The 23,340-nt window shown below is 36.8% G+C and overlaps 1 protein-coding gene across 1 annotated transcript in view; it reads left to right on the top strand.

Annotated features, from left to right (window-relative positions):
• Nucleotides 1-8,768: 8,768 nt before the first annotated feature.
• The window catches only part of LOC149797119 (metabotropic glutamate receptor 5-like), a 124,861-nt gene continuing 110,289 nt past the window's right edge, over nucleotides 8,769-23,340 (top strand). The window contains exon 1 of the mRNA XM_089960713.1: nucleotides 8,769-9,213. Coding sequence (XP_089816839.1) covers nucleotides 8,769-9,213 — 445 coding nt within the window. The remainder of the gene's footprint in view (nucleotides 9,214-23,340) is intronic.

Raw genomic sequence — 23,340 nt, forward strand, 5'->3', positions numbered from 1 at the left:
CCGTATGGATAGTGTATAATGGTTTTCTTCTTCTTCCATCTGTGGTGTGTGTGTGTGTGTGTGTGTGTGTGTGTGTGTGTGTGTGTGTGTATGTTCGCGTACGTTGTGTAGATCGTATATTTGGTTGTTTTTTTCTTCTTCCTCCCGAGTGTGGATAGTATATTTGGGGTTTGTATGCGTTAGCGACGTTGTGTGGATAGTATATTTGGGGTTTGTATGAGTTAGCGACGTTGTGTGGATAGTATATTTGGGGTTTGTATGCGTTAGCGACGTTGTGTGGATAGCATATTTGGGGTTTTTATGCGTTCGCGTACGTTTGTGTGGATAGTATATTTCGGGTTTGTACGTGTTAGCGACGTTGTGTGGATAGTATATTTGGGGTTTGTATGCGTTAGCGACGTTGTGTGGATAGTATATTTGGGAATTGTATGCGTTCGGGTACGTTTGTATGGAAAGTATATTTGGGGTTTGTATGCGTTCGCGTACGTTTGTATGGATAGTATATTCTGGGTTTGTATGCGTTCGTGTACCTTTGTATGGATAGTATATTTTGGGGTTTGTATGCGTTTGCGTACGTTTGTGTGGATAGTATATTTGGGGTTTGCATGCGTTCGCGTACGTTTGTGTGGATAGTATATTTGGGGTTTGAATGCTTTCGCGTACGTTTGTATAGATAGTATATTTTGGGGTTTGTATGCGTTTGCGTACGTTTGTGTGCATAGTATATTTGGGGTTTGTATGCGTTCGCGTACGTTTGTGTGGATAGTATATTTGGGATTTGTACGCGTTAGCGACGTTGTGTGGATAGTATATTTGGGGTTTATATGCGTTCGCGTACGTTTGTGTGGATAGTATATTTAGGGTTTGTATGCGTTCGCGTACGTTTGTATAGATAGTATATTTTGGGTTTGTATGCGTTTGCGTACGCTTGTGTGGATAGTATATTTGGGGTTTGTATGCGTTCGCGTACGTTTGTGTGGATAGTTTTTTTGGGGTTTGTATTATCTCCCTTCTGTGTTGATAGTATATTTGGGGTTTGTTTTTTCCTCTTCCCTCTGTGTGTGTGTGTGTGTGTGTGTGTGTGTGTATGTGTGTGTGCGTGTGTCTGCGCGCGTACGTTGTGTGTGTGTGTGTGTGTGTGTGTGTGTGTGTGTGTGTGTGTGTATGTATTGGTCTCTGTATGTCCCTATAAAACTCACTTTATCCCTATCAGATACACTCTACCTACCTACCTGCAGTAGCATGTATTCAGGTCAGCCACTTGCAACACTGTTGACATTTATCCCCTAGTGTTCAGTACAGTGACGTCACTGACGCTGGAAATTTCGAGACTATAAATATGGACTTCGGGATTTCCACAGGTTGTAGCTATACATATGTACTAGAGTTCATAAACAGGAACGTCACTCAAGCTGAGGCCATAAAAAGATAGTGGGGTTTTCCAAAGGAATAACCCACAAGTTGTAGTATAAATAGATAGTGGGATTTCATAGGAAGTTTAGCTGATTATAGCTATAAATAGATACATGGGTGTTTATCCACGATCGTCACACAAGTTGATATTGTAAGTAGTTACTAATTTTATCCATTTTAGTCTAAACCATTGTAACTTAATTTTCGGGGATATGTTTATTTTCCTTTAAATTCTGGGACAATTTCGTCATTTTAGCGTTACTTTTAGTCACATCCATTTTGTCGTTGAGCATTTCCTTGATTATAGCTATTTATAACATCATTACAATTATGCAAATTTTTGAACACCCCAGCAAGATTTCAGGTCTTGGTAATGCTTTATATATAAATCTCACGCTTGTACTAGTGTATGTATGTCTCTGTCTCTGTTGTGTTTGACCCTCTACCATCATTGTCCCTAGACAATCCCACCATGTTCAATTCCCCTTGACGCTATACAGACCCACCATGTTCAATTTCTATATGTTAAATTCCCCTTGACGCTAGACAGTCCCACGATTTATTCCCCATGTTAAATTCCCATTGTCCCCAGATTGTCCCATGATTTTTCCCCATGTTAAATTTCCATTGTCTCCAAATTGTCCCATGCTTTTTCCCCATGTTAAATTTCCATTGTCTCCAGATTGTCCCAAGGGGTCCTGTAATGGTAATTCCCATTGTCTCCAGGGTATCCTACTTCACTACTAGGGTATATATGCCAGTGTCTTTTAAGAATGCTGTTTATATCTTTTACAAATTTAGATAACGATTAAACAGCTGAATGCATTAAAACTGACCATATGCGGTTACATTTGCTTAAAACTTAATACGCAAAAGTGACGCCTACGTTCAACTTATTTTTGGTCTAGAACATTATGTGGCTTTAACAGTGTGTCATTTTCCTGCCATATTAAGCATGCAGTAATCGCTTTTTATGCACGTAATTGGTTAATGCGTTTCGTGAAAATGTCCGCACCACAGTATAGTCCATACTTTGATTCTACTTTATTATTTCGCAGTAGCGGTCTTTTTTTTGTTTTTGTTTTTTGTTGTTTATTTTTTTGCTTTCAGCTTTGAATAATTTAGATAAGTTCTACTTAAAAACTAATCACAAAGTGCTTATTTTCCTGGATGGCATTAAGAACGCACACCATACAAATTCATCTTTTCCCACATTATTAAAAAATATCTTTGATGTAAATAGAGTTTGTCTGCCCTAACAGTTATTAATAAGCCTCACGAAATAATTAATAAACATGATGCAATTTTCCCTCTGCAAATTTTATCCAATTCTTGTCAACCTTTACTTATGTACATTAAAAGTTTTTTTTTTTTTTTTCATGATTAAATCTTATCATAAGTGTCTTTTGGACTTAACATTGTCTAATATCAACTTCATGTTTACCTGACTAAAGACACTGATGTTGTTATTTCGTAAACAAATAAAACACATTTAATATTTTCCTGGGAGTTTGAGTTTAATATTAGAATCATTATCAACAGGAATAAGCATTTTTATTTGGTTCATGGTCTAGGCATCGCTATTTCCAATAGTCTACCTAATGTTTACCACATCCTTATTATAATTTTAGTAACAGATTTTATCATGTAATCAAGTTTTAATATTCTAGAATAAAAAAAATTCCATTAATTCTTAGTATTTCCAGAAATGCTTAATGTAGAGCTATTTATATTCTTGTTAATTTTAGAAATTACGCATTCCTGCAATAACATACGCAGCAGAGATCTATCGTATTGTTAGGTTCAGTATTTTATTTGGGTGGAATTTATTTATTCAAATTATTTATTCACTGGAACTACAAGACACTCTTAAATAATATTCTTGAATGGAAACATTAACTTAAATTAGTGAAGTCAAACAAGGTCATATTGCATTATATTACTGTTATAAATTGGAAGACTGTTAGCGCATCATCACATTTCACGGCACTGGTACAATAGCGCATTCAAGACTACAGGTACATCAACACCTTCAGCGCGCGTTTGTAATTCGAACATCACAGGAAATAAATTAGAAATTTGTTCATTAGGACTCGTGATATAACTTTTGGGACCACTTGCTATTTCAGTTACTTTTGAATTTTTATTTTGTTTTTTCGAGGAATTTTTATTTTGTTTAAAGGCATTGATTCGAATTACTTTAGCTAATTAGTTAATGGCAGATCAACAAATAATTATATAATGCTTGAAATAATGTACTTGTACACTCAACTGACCATTGACACCACATTTCGTCTTTAACAAGCAAGAACGAGGGTAGCTGCTATTAACGGTACCCAAAGAGGATACGAACAAAACATGGTTGACAAGTTCCCTTAAAAAATTCAGTTAGAAGTATGTATCCAGCTCAGTGTAAGCTGAGTCGAAACCTATTCCTGACAATGGATACTGAAATTAATTAAGACTTTGATGTATTCAATCATCAAAGATTCAGAGAACTCAGGCCAGACTGTTTGTCCCATGCTACAGTTCAATAAATTAACTTCAAATAGCGGATATCGTTCGGGACACGCGTAAAATAATTTTAATACCTCTATTTTATGGGCTGGATAAAATAACAATAGACTATTAAATCCAAATATTAGAAAATGTTTTATCCGTGATTTGTATGTTAATGATTTAAAGTTTCAGTAATAAAGATAATTGAATGCCAAGGTTATAATGTATTCCTGTCTTCAGTACATGATATGTAAATTGTGTCAAATGTTAAATTACATACGAAAATGAACAGAGGATCAGAATATTTTGACAATCACTTTCGAATGCTAAAATTGTAATATGGCGATGAAGATATCAAACGGCGGCTACTTTGTTTGAGACGTGTGCTCATGGGGCATATCTTGTATTTGCGTGTCTTGCATACATCTCACGAGATTAGAGACAGCCTTATAATGATCTATGTGGGCCTAAAATTATTGCCTGTAAAACTATCAAGATGATTTGGTACTCGTTGTGAAAAACAAAAAGAGAAATCCAATATCTTAATTGAGTTTTCTATGATAACACATCACTTGATATTTTCCTTTATGTTCGAAAAGACAGCAGTAGTTAAACGGAATAAAGTACTAAAATATTCCTTTTACGAGGACAGCAAAAGATTCATAATGTGACGTTGAACCTTAACCTGAAGAAGAATTAATCAATTGGGGGAGAGAGAGAGAGAGAGAGAGAGAGAGAGAGAGTTACTATTCCTGCTCGTGAATTACTACATTTTTTGCGGGAAATAATCTTAATAATTCATTGAAGTGAAATAATACAGTTTCTCTATGATAACACTGCGATCAAGAAATACATTTTGATGTTTTTCTTAGACCCTTGCGTAGTCCAACATTATGTAAGCCCACTTCCTCTTGAAGAGGAAGCGAGTTCAAATCCAATGAGGTGGACTTTATATTTACTCAGTGTGCTATTTTGCATTGAATTGGGACAGAAAAATTAGTTACTGGGTATATGTTCTGTGTGATTATTCACAACTCATAGTAGAACATACACGGTAAACTGCTGAGTGCCGGATCCAGAAGACAAAAAAAAAAAAAACCACAAGTAGGTTTTGTTTGGTGCCGAATTAATTGGACTATAGCACCTTGACCAAGATAAACCACGGTAGTCGACATGGGCTGGCACAATAGTACGATTCGAATCCGTATCCATTCGATACAAGCAAACTGTTATGCCACAAAATGTCCTATAAATATGTTAAAGGTTAAAGGTTAAACAATTTGGACATAGCAAGAACAGACTAGTATTACTGTTTAAGCAAAATTAGTGATTTTCTTCACATGCGTTCTAAACATGTCTTTCTTACTTGCCAGGAAGGAATACAACCTGTGGATAGAGATAATTTGGTGATTATGACTGCTGTTAACCGCAGCATATTTTGTAAAACTTTCACAGATGAAGTTTGTATACAGATTTGAATCATAATTCTCTTATATTTAACAAATTATTGAAGCATTTAACTATATGTGTAAATTGTAGTAATGAGTATGAAAACACATTAATGTATGTTCCCAGAGCCGAAAAACACGTCGTACTAAATGCTAAACAAATTCTCAGACTTATTTCTTGACTATTAATGCTGAATTATTAATATATATTCTCTAAGTCAAATATGTGCTTTAGTTATAATTTTGTAAACAAAAATGCACAATGTCTCTCCTTGCCTTGCGATATATCCAGCAGCTAAGTACTTGCATTATTACGATCGTTTAAGTCGTTCTCAAATAGATTATCGGAAAGCGTCTATATGGTCTCTGGTAGATTACTGGAGAGTGTTAGTCGCAGATCTTCAGGTCGAGGATATAGCCAGAGAATGGCTGTGTTAGCTACGTAGGTGCTTGTAAAACTGGTATATGTTTTGCAACTCTGTTGACCGATTCTTCAATTCAGCAGGTGAAGTTGCCTCAGGTACAGCACTTCTATCTGGTACATTATTGGAGTTTGTATGTGTTAGCTCTCAAGACAGTGGGGTATAACCAGAAAGTGTCTATCGTATGCGTTAATACTTGTAAAGTCAGTGAAAATGCTGCCATGCTATTGGCCGTTGCTTCAATTTCAGCAGGTAAGGATGCGACTAGTATTACACGGTATCAGACAAGACCGCTGCGTGGATTGATGGAAACATAATGGGTCTTGACGTGTGACTCACTAAGCAAGTTGGGGAAAACATATTGGCGATTGTACTTGATTGTAGCAAAGGTCTGGTTTATGAATGCATATCGTACTTTGCTGAATATGCAGAACTCCCGACACAGACACGCGTGGAATATTAACTAAATGCATTTGGTTGTGATTCATATGACTGATTCAGGACGAAACCTCTACTGTACTGCTGTTATGGTAGTACTTTCTCAGAATGTATGTAAGGCAACGAAATGATGTATAGTTTTTCCATTTTCGAAGTGACGCAGAAATGGATATCACATATCATATTTTGTCACACCATGCCTACACCAGTACGAATTGGCATATTTTTCATTTCATTTTCTTGAAAATGTGCATCAACTGTAGTTAAATAGTATTATTGTAATCATAAATAACCTCACTTGTCCATTTGCTTGTATGCATGAATCATTCCGATTGCACTATTTAATAATTGTTATTCCGTATTCCCAAAATAGTTGTACCATTTTGATATTACAGGGTCAATTTGAGAGTTCATATTTAGTCAATTCCATCCTGACCTCATGTTGCAAATGACGTCGGGATATAATACAAAACAAACGTATCCGATGTACGTAATGATCACTTCAGTACAGGTATGCGTTTTGCTTAATGGATAAATTAATAAATTTTAGTCACGTGATAAATGTGATCTGACATTCATGTCCATTTCAAATGGATCTTTGAAACTGGACTAATTCTATAATACTCTGCTTCGAAAAACAAAATATAACCATTATTCAACTAATTTCACGCATTTAACAAAACCATAAGCATGTACCTAAGATCCTCTATACATTAAAAGATGTGTACATCAGTTAGTTCAACATAAAAGCATGTATATTTAATATACCAGTTGTTGTCAAGACTTACAGTGTCGTCGCTAAAATTTCCATGATTCTAAAGCCACTTATAGGCTTTCGGTGTCTGTATGTTTGAAGCGTCTTGTGTTCTTTATGGAACAATTTTTTTACAATTTTATTCTGAAGATTACATATTACCTTACTTAAAATATGCATTTTATTTTTTGCAGTATAATGCCGTATAACACGACATTGTTGGAATATATTAGAGCGTGCCAGAGACACCTAATGACATCGGCGGTCTGCAACGTATGTGATGATACCACTCATTCTTGACAGTACTTAATAAATTAGAGATGACGTTTTATGTTCTTTTCACACCAAATTTAGATGCAAACGTAGAATAAGAGACCTTACGATAAACATAAAATATCCGCAATAGTTTGTTGCCTTGCAAAGGTTTTGTCCTAGAAAGTATTAATTATTTGAAAATCGGGATTATGGCGCTGTGTGTGCCTTTTATTCAAAGGGATCCAAGGAATGACACCAGTCTGAAACTATAATTTGATTTATGAGAGAAGAAGAAAAACAACTTACTATATTAATAGCAGAGAGCCAAGCAAACCGTTCATTTGGGATATTTGCTTTGAGTCCTGAATGAGCATTATCAACGTCGATAATATAATGACTGCCACACCAGAGACGAGATTACAGTAATTTTCACATCATCATTTCAAGGCATCCTAAATTATTAGTGCGTTTAAAGAACACCGCTGTTTCAAATTTGACCTTTAATGTGTAAATTTTTGCTTCTGTTGGATATTAAAGTGCCAAAGTAATGAGACAATAATAAACTGTACTATACCTAACTGGATGATTGTTTTAAAATACGTATTGATTAACGTGGATGAAAATAAATACAAAAGAACAGTTGACGTCGTAGTTGAGTCAAGCACTGGAGAACTATTTCTATAATAACAGGTCGCAAACATTGTTACTCTTTAACGCTTTGCACAAAACTAGCACTTATGTCACAGGCTATTGCATGCCGCAGACAGTTGCTTTAGGGACTTCTTGTTTACGGTATATTAGATTAAGCTATTATCTGTTGCACGAATATCTGGAAAAAAATTATCGGAAGCATCTATTCTCAATGTCTTGTGAAAGACTGGCGAGTGATATTCAAAACTGAATATATTGTCTAGTAAGGTTCATATACAACTGACTTCACACGAAGACAATCGTCAACGGAAGTGTCACAATAGTATTCCCCAAGGAAATTTTCTTCAGTTTGTGTCATTCGCAGAGCTGCCAGTGGAAACTATGTAGACAAGCTCAAGAGAAATTCATAAAGAAGGCATGACTGCACCTGATCACACAGGATATCGATTAAAGAAGCTGTTGGACACATTATATGACTGTGTCCTATCACCTTTTCGAGCACATTTCCGTGATTTATTGATGTAAGATAGACAGACTCAGTCAAAGCACTTGTAATGGATATCGTATTTTTAACACAAAAACTTGCATTATTCTCGTTTATAACTAACGCACTAAACTGAATGTAATATTTTCTTTCCAGTTCTAATCTAGTAATATTGTATCATGCATCGTTGCAAATCGCATTTACTTCAAGGATTCTTGAATGTGTTGATATTCATGCTGGCCATATTTACACTAAGAATTGCGTGCAAGCAAAGGTTCGCAAAGAAAGAGGGAGACATCATAATCGGAGCTCTATTTCCAGTACACCGGGCTCCCTCTGACACCAGCAAATATACTCGCACGTGCGGCGAAATATGGGAGCAGTATGGGATTCACAGAGTCGAAATGTTTTTCTTGATTGTAGAGGAAATCAATAGTAATCCGGATATCTTGCCAAATGTTACCCTGGGATGGGACATAAGGGATTCATGCTGGTATGCTCCTATTGCAATGGAACAAAGTATAGATTTCATTAAGACTTCCATAGCCAGTCTGGACAAGTCTGAGGGAAACGACACCCGGGGGTCGTCGTGCCGAAAGAAAGAGGAAAAGCCGATCGCTGGTTTGATTGGACCAGGGTCAAGTCAAAACACTATACAAGTCCAGAATATGTTACAGATGTTTCATATACCTCAGATAGGGTATTCTGCAACCAGTATGGATCTAAGCTCAAAAAATTTGTACAAGTATTTCGTACGAGTTGTGCCTTCGGACAAGTACCAGGCGCAGGCTTTGGTAGATATAGTTCTAAGATATAATTGGACATACATCTCAACAGTTCACACTGACGGTAAGTCCGATTCCTCTGATAATTTTCTGTATGCTTACATTTTCGTTATAGTTGTATATTTATTTTATAACTGACTCGTTGTCTTGCTTCAGCGCTAGCACGCCTACAAAAGCGTATTAGGTATTGTACAAACTGATCTTGATAAACTAAAACGTTACTACTGTTTCCTTAATCGCTTTCGTAAGGATTGCTTACCATTTTCGTTGACAAATATATAAACAGCAAGATTAGCGTTAAAGTATATACTCTCATACGACGTAGCATTTAATTTGTGTATCCTTGTTTCCCTGCAACCAATCATTGATTGATCTATATTTCAACACACAAGAACATGTAAACACCTACTGAGAGGGACCGCTCCGGTGGCCTAAGTCGTTACACTGTGCGCCTCGGATGCGGGAGGTCGCGTTTTCGAACCCCGGCCGAGTCATACCAAAGACTTATAAAAATTGTACTTAGAGCGTCCTCGCTTGTCGCTCAGCATTAAGAGGTTAGTGTTAGGTCTGGTCGGAATGGCGTCAAGATAATGTGACCGGGTGGAGCATCATGTCTGCGGCATGATACCTCAGTGCTAGAAATCACTACAAACTGTCACACTGCAGACATCGTAGCAATATGACTGAAAAATTGCTAAAGCTACGTTATAAATACACACACACACACAAACAACGACAGGGTTGATAAAATAAGAGCGTTCTATTTTTATATCATGAAGCTGAACATCCCAATCTTCCACCATTCATAAATAGCAGTTAAACATTATTTTGTGGTGTTTCTCAACCTATCTTTATTTCTTATATTCGGGGGTAGTTGGGGGCTTGATCACCAGCTCAGAGCAATTATCCACTAATAGCTTGGAAACTTACACGCCCTATAGTATTGTGTAAAAGAGAGGGGAGAGGTCAAAAGAGAAATCGAGGTGAAATTGAAACATTCATATGCCAAAAGAAAAACAAAGATTTCAAATCATTTTTTGTGATGGCATTTAAAATATAAAATATCCGTTATATGTTTCTAAACAGATAATAGTGTAAGTCGACTCAGTATGCATGCCGACAATAATATCATTCATGTAAATACGCATTTTGTTCCTAAATATGAATAAATTGTATTGTTTGATGAATTTGTAAACTTTGAAACCTACTTTTACTGTAGTTTTTCAATCGTGACTGTTTTAACCATTGCTTTAGATTACGTGTTCATATGTAACAGGTCATATATGTACGTGTTCACGTGTAACAGATCATATATGGACGTGTTCACGTGTAAAAGGTCATATATGTATTTCCAAACCAATTTAGTTCATCGTTTATCTTCTTCATGTTTATTCATGTTTGAGATCATATATATATATATATATATATATATATATATATATATATATATATATATATATATATATATATATATATATATATATATATAATCTGCAGAGGTTATGTTGAATTTTATAAAATGATTTGCATTTGAATATTTGAATGTGTGAGTTTTAGTGTACGTGACCAACATGGAATGGGCCGACTGAGACATGTAAGCTTTGTTGTCAACCGCCAACGTCAATAGATTGAACTCAATAAACGTGTTATTTTCTGCTTAGACTTCAAAGCTGTTTTATATTGAATGCTAGTAAACGTCTTCACTGGTTAGCAAATCCACAGGGAAAATCAATGACGTATCGGATCTGAAAAGATATTCAACAAAAGCTGAAAAGTGGGTTGAAAGAGATATCATACAAATGCTCAAATTTGATGTTTCTTGTTGCTTTTGTCTCACTTAGAAACTTGAGTTTGAATGTCTGGTGTTTCGATGCACATCAATGCATAGTGTTTATAATGTGCTAAGACACATGTAAGCATCACATTAGCCTTGGACTGATCTGATTGAGGGATTCGGCATCCTTTCTACACTATAACCGCCGTGGTTCTACAATTTCTCATCCTTAAATTTCTAATGAATCCTCAAAAAAGCTTCAGTCTATGTGGGGTTTTTTTTAAAAAATTGTGAAACCATATAATTTATATTACGAAAATAAATACATATCCTCAAATTTGGAGAACTCATTGCCAATTAATTCTAGTGTATCTGTACAGCAAACAAAACGCTAAAACATTTATCAGAATACGTCTTGTCTGAAATCTATTTTGCACTGGTGTAATGGTAAGTTTAGCATAGTATAACGACCAGTATTCCTTACTGCACCGACCAGTATTCCTATCGGAAATAATATTACGGATATGAATTTTATTACAAATGTCCAGACATGGCAGAAATGCGCTTGGGCTAGTTATAAACTGGTTTTGCACTGTTCGTTGTCATTTTGTTGCATTTATCTTAATCAGTCCCTGATACACTCGATCCTATGCGGGCTCCAGTGGATATAAAAGTAATTTTTTTATTCGCCATATGATTTACATTTTCTCTCTCTCTCTCTCTCTCTCTCTTTATATATATATACATACATACATACATACAGAGAGAGAAGAGAGCATTTATAGATAGATATATAGACAGACAGACAAACAGATAGATAGATAGAGTTTGATAATATAAAGATAAAAAAATTATTTCCACTGGTAACTGTTGTGAACTTTCTGGTGGCAATTTTCATTTCCATGTCCATATCCATTAATTACATTATACAGGTTACTGTGACCAATGTCATATCATGTACTGAATGCACTGATTAACTTTATGCATTTTTACTTTCCTTTACTTTTTACTAGTGATCAGTCCAATTTAACTTTGGAATGATGGGATGATCGTATGTACCAACCATGTAGTTTTCGAGTAGTGTGCTGAAATGAAGCATTGTCATGAAAGAAATCTGGAAAAAATATACACTATAATGTTTACCAAAGTTAGTCACAGTTGATATTTTCATCATATTGACCTTAGTGGATTTTAGTTATCTTAGCTCCGTTCAGTTGCTATGCAACTTAACTCCACATCTCTGATCCGCCACTTTACTCCACTTAGTTATCGTAGCTCCGTTCAGTTGCTATGCAACTTAACTCCAAATCTCTTGTCCACTACTCTACTCCACTTAGTTATCGTAGCTCCGTTCAGTTGCTATGCAACTTAACTCCAAATCTCTTATCCACTACTCTACTCCACTTAGTTATCTTAGTTCCGTTCAGTTGCTATGCATCTTGACTCACATCTCTGATCCACTACTCTACTCCACTTAGTTATCTTACTCCGTTCAGTTGCAATCAGGGCGGTGGACAGGGTAGGATCCGGGGACCCACAACACTCAAATCATGCCAGCGGCCTTTGTATACAACTCCCTTCCAAGTCTCAGGTCCACCACTCCGCTCTTCGTTTTTGTAAATGCCCATTTATACAGTCCCAAAGCTCAGCTTCTATATGTCATAATTTCATATTATGATACACTCGTGCAGCTTATATAGTGATTCCAAAGTAAAGAATGCATATAGAGAAACGAAAACTGAATCTACGGACTGCTGTGAAAATATCTGGTTTCTTTTATTACATTTGTTTAGTTTCATTTAGTTACATGAATTTACCTAATTTCAATTAGAGCACCATATAATCTCTCTTCAATAATGCAGAAACATTACCACTGTGACCGGATTCGGCATACATATTACCGTAATTACTCGTTTATAAATAATCGAGTCCTGCTGCAAACATCATAGACCCAAATCTGCCGTTGTTCAGTGTGTTGGCAGATAAGGATCTTTGATATTTGTTCAACTATTACTCCTAACAAATTTAACAGACTTAGATCAGCCGTCGCTTAATGCGCCGGCAGATCTCGGTCTGTTTAATTTGTCAGGAGTAATCAATAAAACAAACAGCGTAGGCCATGAACTGCACGCGCTTTATGCTAATGCAGATCAGGATCTTTATTGTGTGCAATATTGACTGTAGTATAGAGCGTTGAGATGTCAGCAGTAAGTACTGTGTATTAATTAACATTTGTCTTGAAGAAAAAAACCAATATAGTTGGTGATAAGCTTCAATGAGGCACGACATAACACTGTTCTCCAAACACATAACATCCGATTTAGCACATATCTATTTCCTGCATGTAAAAAGCAATATGTTTCAATCTCATTTCCCTCCCTCGACCTAGAAATCATAAAGCAATATATGACCAATATGATACATGTAAAGTCCCTTTACTATCCATTATATAGACCTTGCCACTGGCACTTTTCGGATGGACTGTCATGTTCTCCAATCGGCATGTGCCAATATCATTATTTTTTCATTTTGGCATTAAGCTGCCCTTTTTTTTTTTTTTTTTCTTTTTTACAAGTCCCAATCACCTGCTGGCACATAGCTTTAAGTTCACTTTTGACCCCAGATTCCAGCACTGATCTAAGAAAATCCCGCAGAGAAAGGGATCAAAATGATTAGGCTATGAGATCATGAGATAAACTTTCATTCCAGATATATGTATGCAGAATTTATTTCTCTTGAGTGTGTTGAATATTTAAATGATTTGACGTGTGATTGTTTACATTGTCAAGATTGGTGTTGCTTTTATATAGCATTATGACATCAAGTCTACAGGTATAGCGTTTCCTCTACCCACTAGGTTCTTACTGGCATTTTTCTTCGGGAAACTTTATTAGTTTCGTGTTCTAGCGAGTTCCTTCTCAGGTTTTCCTCAGCAGCAATTGTATAGCTCCAAAGATGTCCAAGTGTTTAATGTATATTAATAGTACTGTCCTTAGACTTGATATTATATCATTTTGTAGTGTATAACAATAAATTGATGGAAACGTAATCATCTGGTTCATAATATGTGTAAATTATATGCTTTGATAATTTTGTTAATTTAAAATTTTACTATAGAGTTTGTATTTGAATTCCTTTATCTTTACATTTTTGAAACGTACCTTATAATCAGCACCATAAAAACCACTTCGGTCACCTAAGTGGTTAGAGTGTCTGATTCGGATGATTTAGGTCTCGAGATCGATCCCCGACCGAGTCATACCTAAGACTTTTACAAATGGTACAGGCTGTTGCCTCTGCGCTCAGCATTAAGAGGCTTTGACTGGTTGGCCTTGTGTCAGGATAAATGTGACTGGTTGGGACATGATGTTAGGTGTCTGCGGCATGATGCCCCACGGATAGAAATCATTAGAAACTACCGCACTGTAGACATTGCGATATGACTGAAACATTTTTGTAAATCTTCGCTAAAAATATCTCTCACTCACACACGTACACAATATAGCCAGTGTGGTGCTGACGTGCATATAAATACGATACAAACAATTATTCATGCGAAAATTAACACGAGTGTTCCCTCGTTGGGCGACACAAGCTTTTAGAGCGATGAGATAGCTTTTGTTCTTTCTTTTAATGATTTTTTGCACTGTTAAATTCGCATTATATTCACCGCGCTCATACTTATTGTGTTCTGAACGACAAGACTAATTTACTGGCGCACTCTGTAATTAATTACGTCAAGAGGTAGCTAAAACAGATTAACAGTTTAAATTAAAAATCCCCAAGTGTGGGTTTATACTTAGAAATGTAGACTTAAAACCCACAATATAACTGCTTCAGAATAGAATAGAACCATCCACAGTGAAGAACGTGGTCGTGTAATGCAAAATTCCCTGCAAACAGCGCCGAGTATACAAGTCTGGAAACTTTGCTGGATAAATTAGCAATATTTCTTCAAGGTCTAAATTTACTAAGAAGGTTTTGAGAGAATGGCAAGGTGTTAAGAAATCAAACGTTTTTATTAAACAAAAATCTACACAATCAGGCTGACGTGTGTAGCAACATTGCTGCATCCGATGACAAAAATGTCAACAGGAAGTATAAGCATCTAAAATTGTTACCGACCATTACGTCAAAACGTTACAAAAGGTCATTCATTATTACATTATATGTCGCACTGTATTGAGTTGTAGTGTTTAAGAAAAACATAAATAAGCGACAGGGTTGTGAAACATTGCTGTAGAGTGTGTTCTTATTTAGCATATTTTCAAGATCAAAATGCTAATTTATTGTCTGAAATGTTTCTCAGGTCTAAATAATTTATAAATTCAAAATTATGTATCTCTTTGACTTGCATTATTTTCTTTATTAAATTTTAAATTATTAAATTTATCCAATGTAAGATTGTTGATTTGCTTTGGTATTGCTTCAGGTACCTAATGATACGTTTTCTTTTTATCAAAATTTCAAATCGTTGCTGCCATAATAAGACACTCAAGAATAGAATTTAGATAAATGTTGTGCCAGAAAATATCTGTGGGGAGCGGGAGTAAACATGAAAGTATTTCCAAGGGTTGGTTATTGCGCGTCATTGCAGTTCTTGAAGTTATTAAGATGGTAATATTCATATCCAGTTTCATTTTCTGCGTTAAAAATGACAATAACTAGGACAACTAATTACTGAGACGCCCTCCAAATGCAAATGTTGCTTGACGGAAACTTTGTGCGACTAGTGTACCTGCCCCGACCCCATCAACAAGTGCTGACAGTAATGAAGCCTTTTATGACATGTAGACAAAATAAACTATATGAAACATAACCCTTTAATTTTAAATTGTATATTCCTGAAAGTCGTTATATTCTAGGGAAAGGAGTTGAAGAATTTATAAAGTTTGAGAGAACCAATTTCCATAGATAAATAATCAACTGATTTCAGGAAATGGTAAGATATTATTGCTATTGTATTACAATAATGCCTGTTTAACGTTCAAGGAAAATTTCATAATTTGAAAGCAAGCAATAGGTAACTGAACAGTCGCAACGTAAAGACAATATCTGAGATGTTTATTAAGGCCTGGGCCAGATTTTTGTATTCTTTTCATGTAAAATCTTTATTTCTAAGTATATGTGATTTCTATCACTGGGTGTGAATCTCTTCTGTCGTGGATACAACATCCACAATGAACGACAATAAGGGAGCGTGGTCACTCATTATTCAGGTGGAAAATTTATGACTTAATAGAACACTGCGTACGAGGAGAATTGATGTCGTTGACACAAAATGCACTGATTACTGATAATTATGGCATATATTAATAATTTAAAAACTGATCTGAGCTACAAATATTTTACAATATAAGCTAAGCCCACGAGAACGTGTGTATGTATTTTACCGTACCAAGAGAACATGCTGTTACAAAAGGATTCCGAATATGGTGGAATTCATAAACGTCTTATCAGGATTGTTCACATGCATTAAATGGGAAGCCCATGTTTTAAATTATTTATTTATTTATTTATTATTTATTTATTTAATAGATTATGTAGGATAGATCTCTCCACACTCGAGCCAATTTGTATGCATTTCTCTAAATAATGAGGGAGGTTGCAGGTTCGAATACTGTCTGAGTCATACCAAAGACTTATGCAAATAGTCGTAGCAGCTGCATCGCTTGGCACTCAGCATTAAGAGGTTAGTGTTTGGACTGATAGGCCTGTTGTCAGGATAATGTGACTGGGTGGGAAATGATTTTACATATCTGCAGCGTGATGTCCAAGTGCCAGATATCACTATAAACTGCGACACTGCATACATCTTAGTGATATGACTAAAATTGTTTAAGTTAAGTTGAAAATAAAAATAACACAAGCACGAAAAGTTACTAGTCATCCATTTCTGATGCTGCATCTAAAGGACTCAGCGTATTAATTATGTTGGAAAATGGGAACCAGTCTCAAACAGATAAAGCTAGACTCTATGTGGATTTGTCTGGCCATGACTGGATGATACCGGAAAGTAAAAGTTTAGTAATAACAATCTTTTGAGAGTTTATCCTATTTGTAACAAAACAATTATAGATCAAACGCTTTATTGGTGAAATTGTAATGATTTGATAGGCTTGGCTTCATAACACTAATTACTGAAATAGGACCTGATTCTTTGCGTGCTAAACTGAAAACACGTGTTCCAAACACGTGTAGATCCAACAAATGCTGCGAGGCAAATACTTTCTCCACATAGATGCTTGCCTCAAGCATGCATCTATACTAAGAACTATAGGTTTGATCATGAGCATTCGGGAATTGAAAGCCATCGAATTTGTATGGCCGTGGTGAAGCATGGTTACTCTTTGTGTACTTGATGCGTCCAGCTAATTGTAGCTCGTTTAATTCTCCATATATAAAGAAAGGCACACTTTAATTAAAAACAAACAAAACTTGATATCTATAGTAGTTTAATATCTTATTCTACGAAATTATTTCTCTCGAACGGAGCTCTCAGACGTGGTGTGCATTTGACCACAAAACAACTGGGTTAAGTAATATACCCTTGAAGCATTTTTAATAATTATCCATCCTTAAAAATATCAATGGCTGTGTCATAAGCTGGATGAATGAAATTTATACAACTTTCACTGAGCAATTTAGTTAAGAAGTAAATAAGTCCTTGGTAAATTGAATACTTATTTCTTCGCTTTTTCGCTTGCCTGTTTGCCTTTCTTCACTCATTTCAGAGTCGTATGCAACTCCTTGATAGCTATTTGAAGATAGGTTACCTTTTGTTCAACGGTTATTGAATTTGTTTAATAATCAGCTTATGTTTTTGGAAGGCTTATTAGTTTCTTATGGGTAGCAGAAGTGGGAAGAAGGGCTGACGTCTGATATGGGGGCTTATGGCTAACGTGCTGTAAATTTTCTAGTGATGGAAAACATCATTCAGAATAGTCTCATCTTATTTTCGACGCGGGTCAAGTTACGAAAGGGACCCGTTGTGATACCCAAATTGGTAACTTTTTGATCGAACGAAGATCCCGCTTAATGTGAGAAGAACAGAGTCTTATAACTGTGTAGGTCTTGGAAAAAAAAAACAACACTCGACGACGACTCAACAATCGATGAAATACCTGCAAATCTAATGTTTAATATTATACCTGCAATTTCGCAATGAAAAAATTAAACAAAATGTTCGATTTCATTTGTCTGGAACTATTCATTGCGTTGCTGTTAGTTCGAACACGTTATATAATTTTGTCGTGACGTTATGAAGATCATATAACGTAATGATATCCGTGGTCTTGATGGCAATTCAAAATGGCAAATGTTTACATTCGATGTTTTCTTTTTCTACTTATGTTCACTTTGGTTTTTCTAGAATGCAGTGGAAAAGGACGAGGTTGTTCCAACTGGTAAATGCATATCACTACAAAGCATACGGTCCACTTAGCATGGCATTTGGCTCGAACGCAAATTAATGTGAAGATTCGTCCGTATAGGTGACGATGGGTTCTCTAGAGTAAACGTTCGATTCTATTGCCACTTTAATGTTGCCCCTTAAATGTTAAGGCATATAAACGACAGAAGCGACTTTAACATAAATGAAAATTAAGGCAATTAAATATATTGCCACAATATATCATTTCAAGAAGATGCCTGTTCTGTTGGGACCTTTTTTCCATATTGCTTTCAGCGTTTTATATTGCTCGATTGAAAAATAAGTGCATGACCTCATTCAATATAATACAGCTATAATTTCAAAAACTAACTTTGAACTGAATCCATGCACGTACACATTATTGATGAAATATAATTTCCAATTGCTTTTGTATCAAGCAAAATATTTTGAGTGACTAGATCTAGATGCCACAAATCGTTAACTATGGTATTTCCTTCTCAGTTTGGACTTATCGACATGGGATTTCACTGGTTTGGCTACATTTGAAATTTGTATTGTAAACATCTGTAGCTATAATTGAATTCACAGACGAAAGACACTGCTTTGCACTCTTCTGGAAGATTTGATTTTTACTTCGTTGAATATTAGATAAATTAATATATCACCAAGCACATTTAAAAGAACATGGTGGAAGGTATTTCATTATTAAACACTGCTTTATTAAATATGTCTTTCTTTGATACAATTTAGGTATGTGTTATTTTATATCATGAACAATGTAAATCATATAAAATCTCTAGCGTTCGTTAGGGTTTCATGTATTAAAGTTCTGAACTTTATCGAAAAATCTATATTATTGTGCGAATAGATAGCAGTGAATGGGGACACCCTAGGGACAAGGGGACTTTAATGTTAAAAGGGGTATATCCACTCTGGGGGCAATGGAAATTTAACATGGGAAGCAATATCCACTCTGGGGACAATGGAAATTTAACATGGGAACAAAAAGACATCCACTCTGGGGACAAGGGAATTTAACATGGGAGAAAGGAAATATCCACTCTAGGGACAAATGCATTGGAACAATGGGAGAAAAAAAATATCCATTCTAGGGACAAAGGCAACTGAACATGGGATTTTTTTAATTTTTTTTTTAAATTAAAAAATAAAAAATAAAAAAGGGGTAGGCAATGGAAAGTCATTCTCTTTTCGAGAAATGTGGGTGGCCCTGAAAAGGGCCTTTGGTTTTATGTTAATATTAACACAGATGGCATCTGTCACATCTTCTTCTTCTTAAACTCCTTCTAACTGCAGGTCCATACACAAGTACCCTCTTGAGGCATCCTTGTCTTTCTATGTAAACTCTTCTCATCCATAGACTAGTATCTGTCCTATCGACAACAGTCCACTTGGATCGGACATACATGGGTATGTCCGTCCTGAACATCATTGTTGACACAAGGGTGGAAGATTGAACGTCGGTCCACATCTTGACGCTCCGAGAACAGGTGAGTGATTGCGCTGAAATGCGCTTATTTATAGGGAGAGGAAGGATTGAAACGGATTGAGTTCATTGACCAATCCAAACACGCGTGACAAAATTCAGTCAGCCCGCATCCAATCCGAAGAGAGCAGTCTGTGACGTCACGTGGTCTATAGAGATTCGCTAGCGCCTGTGTTCAGTCAATCTATGCGACAGTGATTCAACATGACGGAAACTCAGAAAACGATTCATTGGGGTGCACCAGCAGTGGAGACCGCCCAAGGGAACCCGGACTTACTTTCAGAAGAGGTACATTGGGATTTTGTTGATTTTCTTACCTCGCAAGAATTTGTTCCGGAACCTTCGTCTCCTTCTTCATTACCGCAAGTGGAGAATTTTAGACAGAGACAGAAAGAAGAAATGGAGAAATTTATACAACGACAAAAGGAAGCGGAACAAGCTTTTCTCCTACAGCAACAGCAACAGCAACAAGAAGAGGTAAGAAAAAAACAACAACAAGAAGAAGTAGCAGCAAAGAAACAAGAGGTTGAAAATCAAACCGTCACGGTACTGTCGGACATTTTAGCGGAGTTAAGAAGTCTGAAACAAATGTATCAGACTTCTTTATCACGACCGAAGAGAATACTACCTTCCCGAGCTAAACACGCCAACCCTGTGACTAAGCCTGCCGTACCACCCTTAGTGATTTGAACCAAATCATCATCATCAGAAGTAGGCCTCGGCCGTGGCAAAGGCTGAAGGCAGTTAAAGTTGATTGCTTAAACTCACCCCTACACCAAAAAAACCAAAGGCCCTTTTCAGGGCCACCCACGTCTCTCGAAACGAAATACAATTTCAATTGCCAATAACTCAAAAAAAAAAAAAGAAATCAACCCATTTTACCCCTATAGTACGTGTATATGAGTGCGTGAGTGTAGCTTCTTATTTTAAAATCAAAACTCAAAGACACTTACCTTATCTAATTAATGTATTCTTTTATCCATAGTTACAATCCAATTCACATTTCTCAACAAAACACTTTAAAAAGTTCATAGACTTCTTCTGTTTCTTTTTTTACTCTCTCTGTTTTTTCAATTTCTTCACCGTCACAGTCTTTAGCTCTTCTTCCTCCTCACTTTCTTCCCTTCTTCTTTTCTTCTCCTGTTTCTTTTTCTTCACCTGGCTGCTTTCTTCCTCTGAAGAATCCCTCTCTTCTTCCTCTGAAGAATCCCTCTCTTCTTCTGACTTCTTTTGTTTCTTTTTTGGGCAATCTGGAGGCCAATGTCCTTTTTCTTGACAATAATAACAGGTTGACAGATATAGCAAGTATCTTGCCTTTTATCTCGAAAGGAAGGAGAGTAGTCCGTCGGCTGGTCTGAAGAGAATTTTCTAATGACCCCTCGCAAAGCTCTGATGAAACGTTCGATTTGGCTAGTCTCTTCCATCGTTGTGCTCGGTTTGAGAGTGAAATGAATAGTGAAAGGACAAGACACACACCCTTTTTTATACGCTGGTCTGCCATGACTATAAATTAGTCTATGGTGTTTAAACTTGAGTCATTTGACGTTTTGCACTTAAGATGAAACGATCCTATTCATTCGAGAAGAAAGAAGAAGAAGAAAGTAAGAGGCAGAAACGTGATCTATCGCCTCGTACCAGAGCTGAAGTCTTGGCACAAATTCATGCCAGTGATTTTGAAGAGGACATGAGTGAACCAGAATCCGAACCCTCTAAACAAAGTTCACCACCCTTAGTCAACCCTGAAAAGTACTATTCCATTCGAGAGACGGAAAAGTGCTCCTCTAGAAAATTTAGAACCACGGCTTACACCTACACGGTGAAGTTTAAAGATTTCAAGTCCGACGTACCAATGGAGAAAGCAGAAGGGTTTATCACCGAGATGTGAGATTCTTTGATCACAACACTCAAGCGACAATGTCAACCCAAAGAAGACGATCGCTTGACACTATCCATAGATCACGACAGCTTGAAATCCCTTGTTTGGATCGAGTTTAGCAGACCCGCAGAACTAACCCCTTCCAAAGTCATGGACAAGATTCAACACGTACAACAATCTAATGACCAGTTTGACATCACCGATGGAAAAGCCACACTGAAAATGGCCCACGTTTCTCCTCCTCAAGGGACTGGACGCAAAAAGGTTTTGTTGGTGGACGACCTTCGCAACACCAAAACAAGTCTCGTCCGAATTAACAACCCTCAAGACCAGATGTGTTTAGCCCGTGCCATCGTGGTGGGACGAACCTATGCCAACAAAAACGACACGGTAGAATGGAAAAGAGCTTGGGAGACTATTCGAAAATCGGACCGAGCCAAACAACGAACTGAAGCAGAACTACTGTTACGACAAGCTGACTTGCCCAAAGACAAACCCTGTGGCATTCCTGAGATGCAAAAATTGCAAGATGCCCTAGCTCCACGATATACCTTGAAAGTGTACCCTCAAGAAGTGTGCGGGCCTCTGTTGTTTCGAGGGAAAGACTTTAAGGACGGAAAATACATTCACCTTTATCATCACGATGACCATTTCGATACCATTACCAGTATCACCGGATTCCTGGGATACAAATATTACTGTGAGAAATGTGACCGTGGTTATAATAATCGAGAGCAACACAAGCATTGTGGATCTAAATGCCCAGGATGTTTGGCCTCTCCACCCTGTCTGAGAGAAGGGCAAGAAAGAGTACATTGTCCTGCTTGTCTGCGCACGTTTGTCAGCCCTGCCTGTTACCAACAACATCTGAAGACGCAAGGTTCACAGCAGAAATGCGCTTGTCAACTGCTGAGACTGTGCCCTACGTGTGGACACGGCCTACGTACCAATAGTGCCAAGGCACACGTATGTTCAGGAAAGAAAAAATGTCACATTTGTCACCACATCGTGGACTAGGAACACGAATGCTACGTGCAAAAATACCAATCTCCACCAGAGAAAGAGGACGGTCACAAGAAGAAAGTCAATTTCATCTTTTTTGATTTCGAATGCATGCAAGAGACCAGCATTCACATTCCTAATTTTTGCGTGGCTCATCGAGCGTGCGAGAAGTGCATTCAAGAACCTATCTTCAGTCATTGCCCTCACTGCAGTAAAATTCCTGGAGGACGTGAAAAAATATTTCGAGGACCGAACACGCTAGCCGATTTTGCCCAATGGGTCTTAGACCCCATCGACAAGACGTGGAGCCAAGAGGACATCGAACGTTACGGAGATTGTCATCGTCATGCCACGGTGATGGCTCACAATTTCTCCGGATACGATGGACAGTTTCTTCTCAGATACTATACGGAACATGGCACCGAACGTCCTAAAGTGACTTTGAACGGAGCCAAAATCATTTTCATGCAAGTGGGACAAGTACAGTTTAAAGATTCGATGAGTTACTTAGCCATGCCTTTGAGTCGAATGCCTAAAACGTTTGGAATGACAGAAATGGCTAAAGGGTACTTTCCATACTTTTTCAATACGGAAGCCAATCAACACGCCGTTCTACCCCATTTACCTGAGGCTCACTATTAC

This window comes from Sinohyriopsis cumingii, chromosome 6 (assembly GCF_028554795.1).
Source record: "Sinohyriopsis cumingii isolate HCF-2022 chromosome 6, ASM2855479v2, whole genome shotgun sequence".
NCBI lineage: Eukaryota > Metazoa > Mollusca > Bivalvia > Unionida > Unionidae > Sinohyriopsis > Sinohyriopsis cumingii.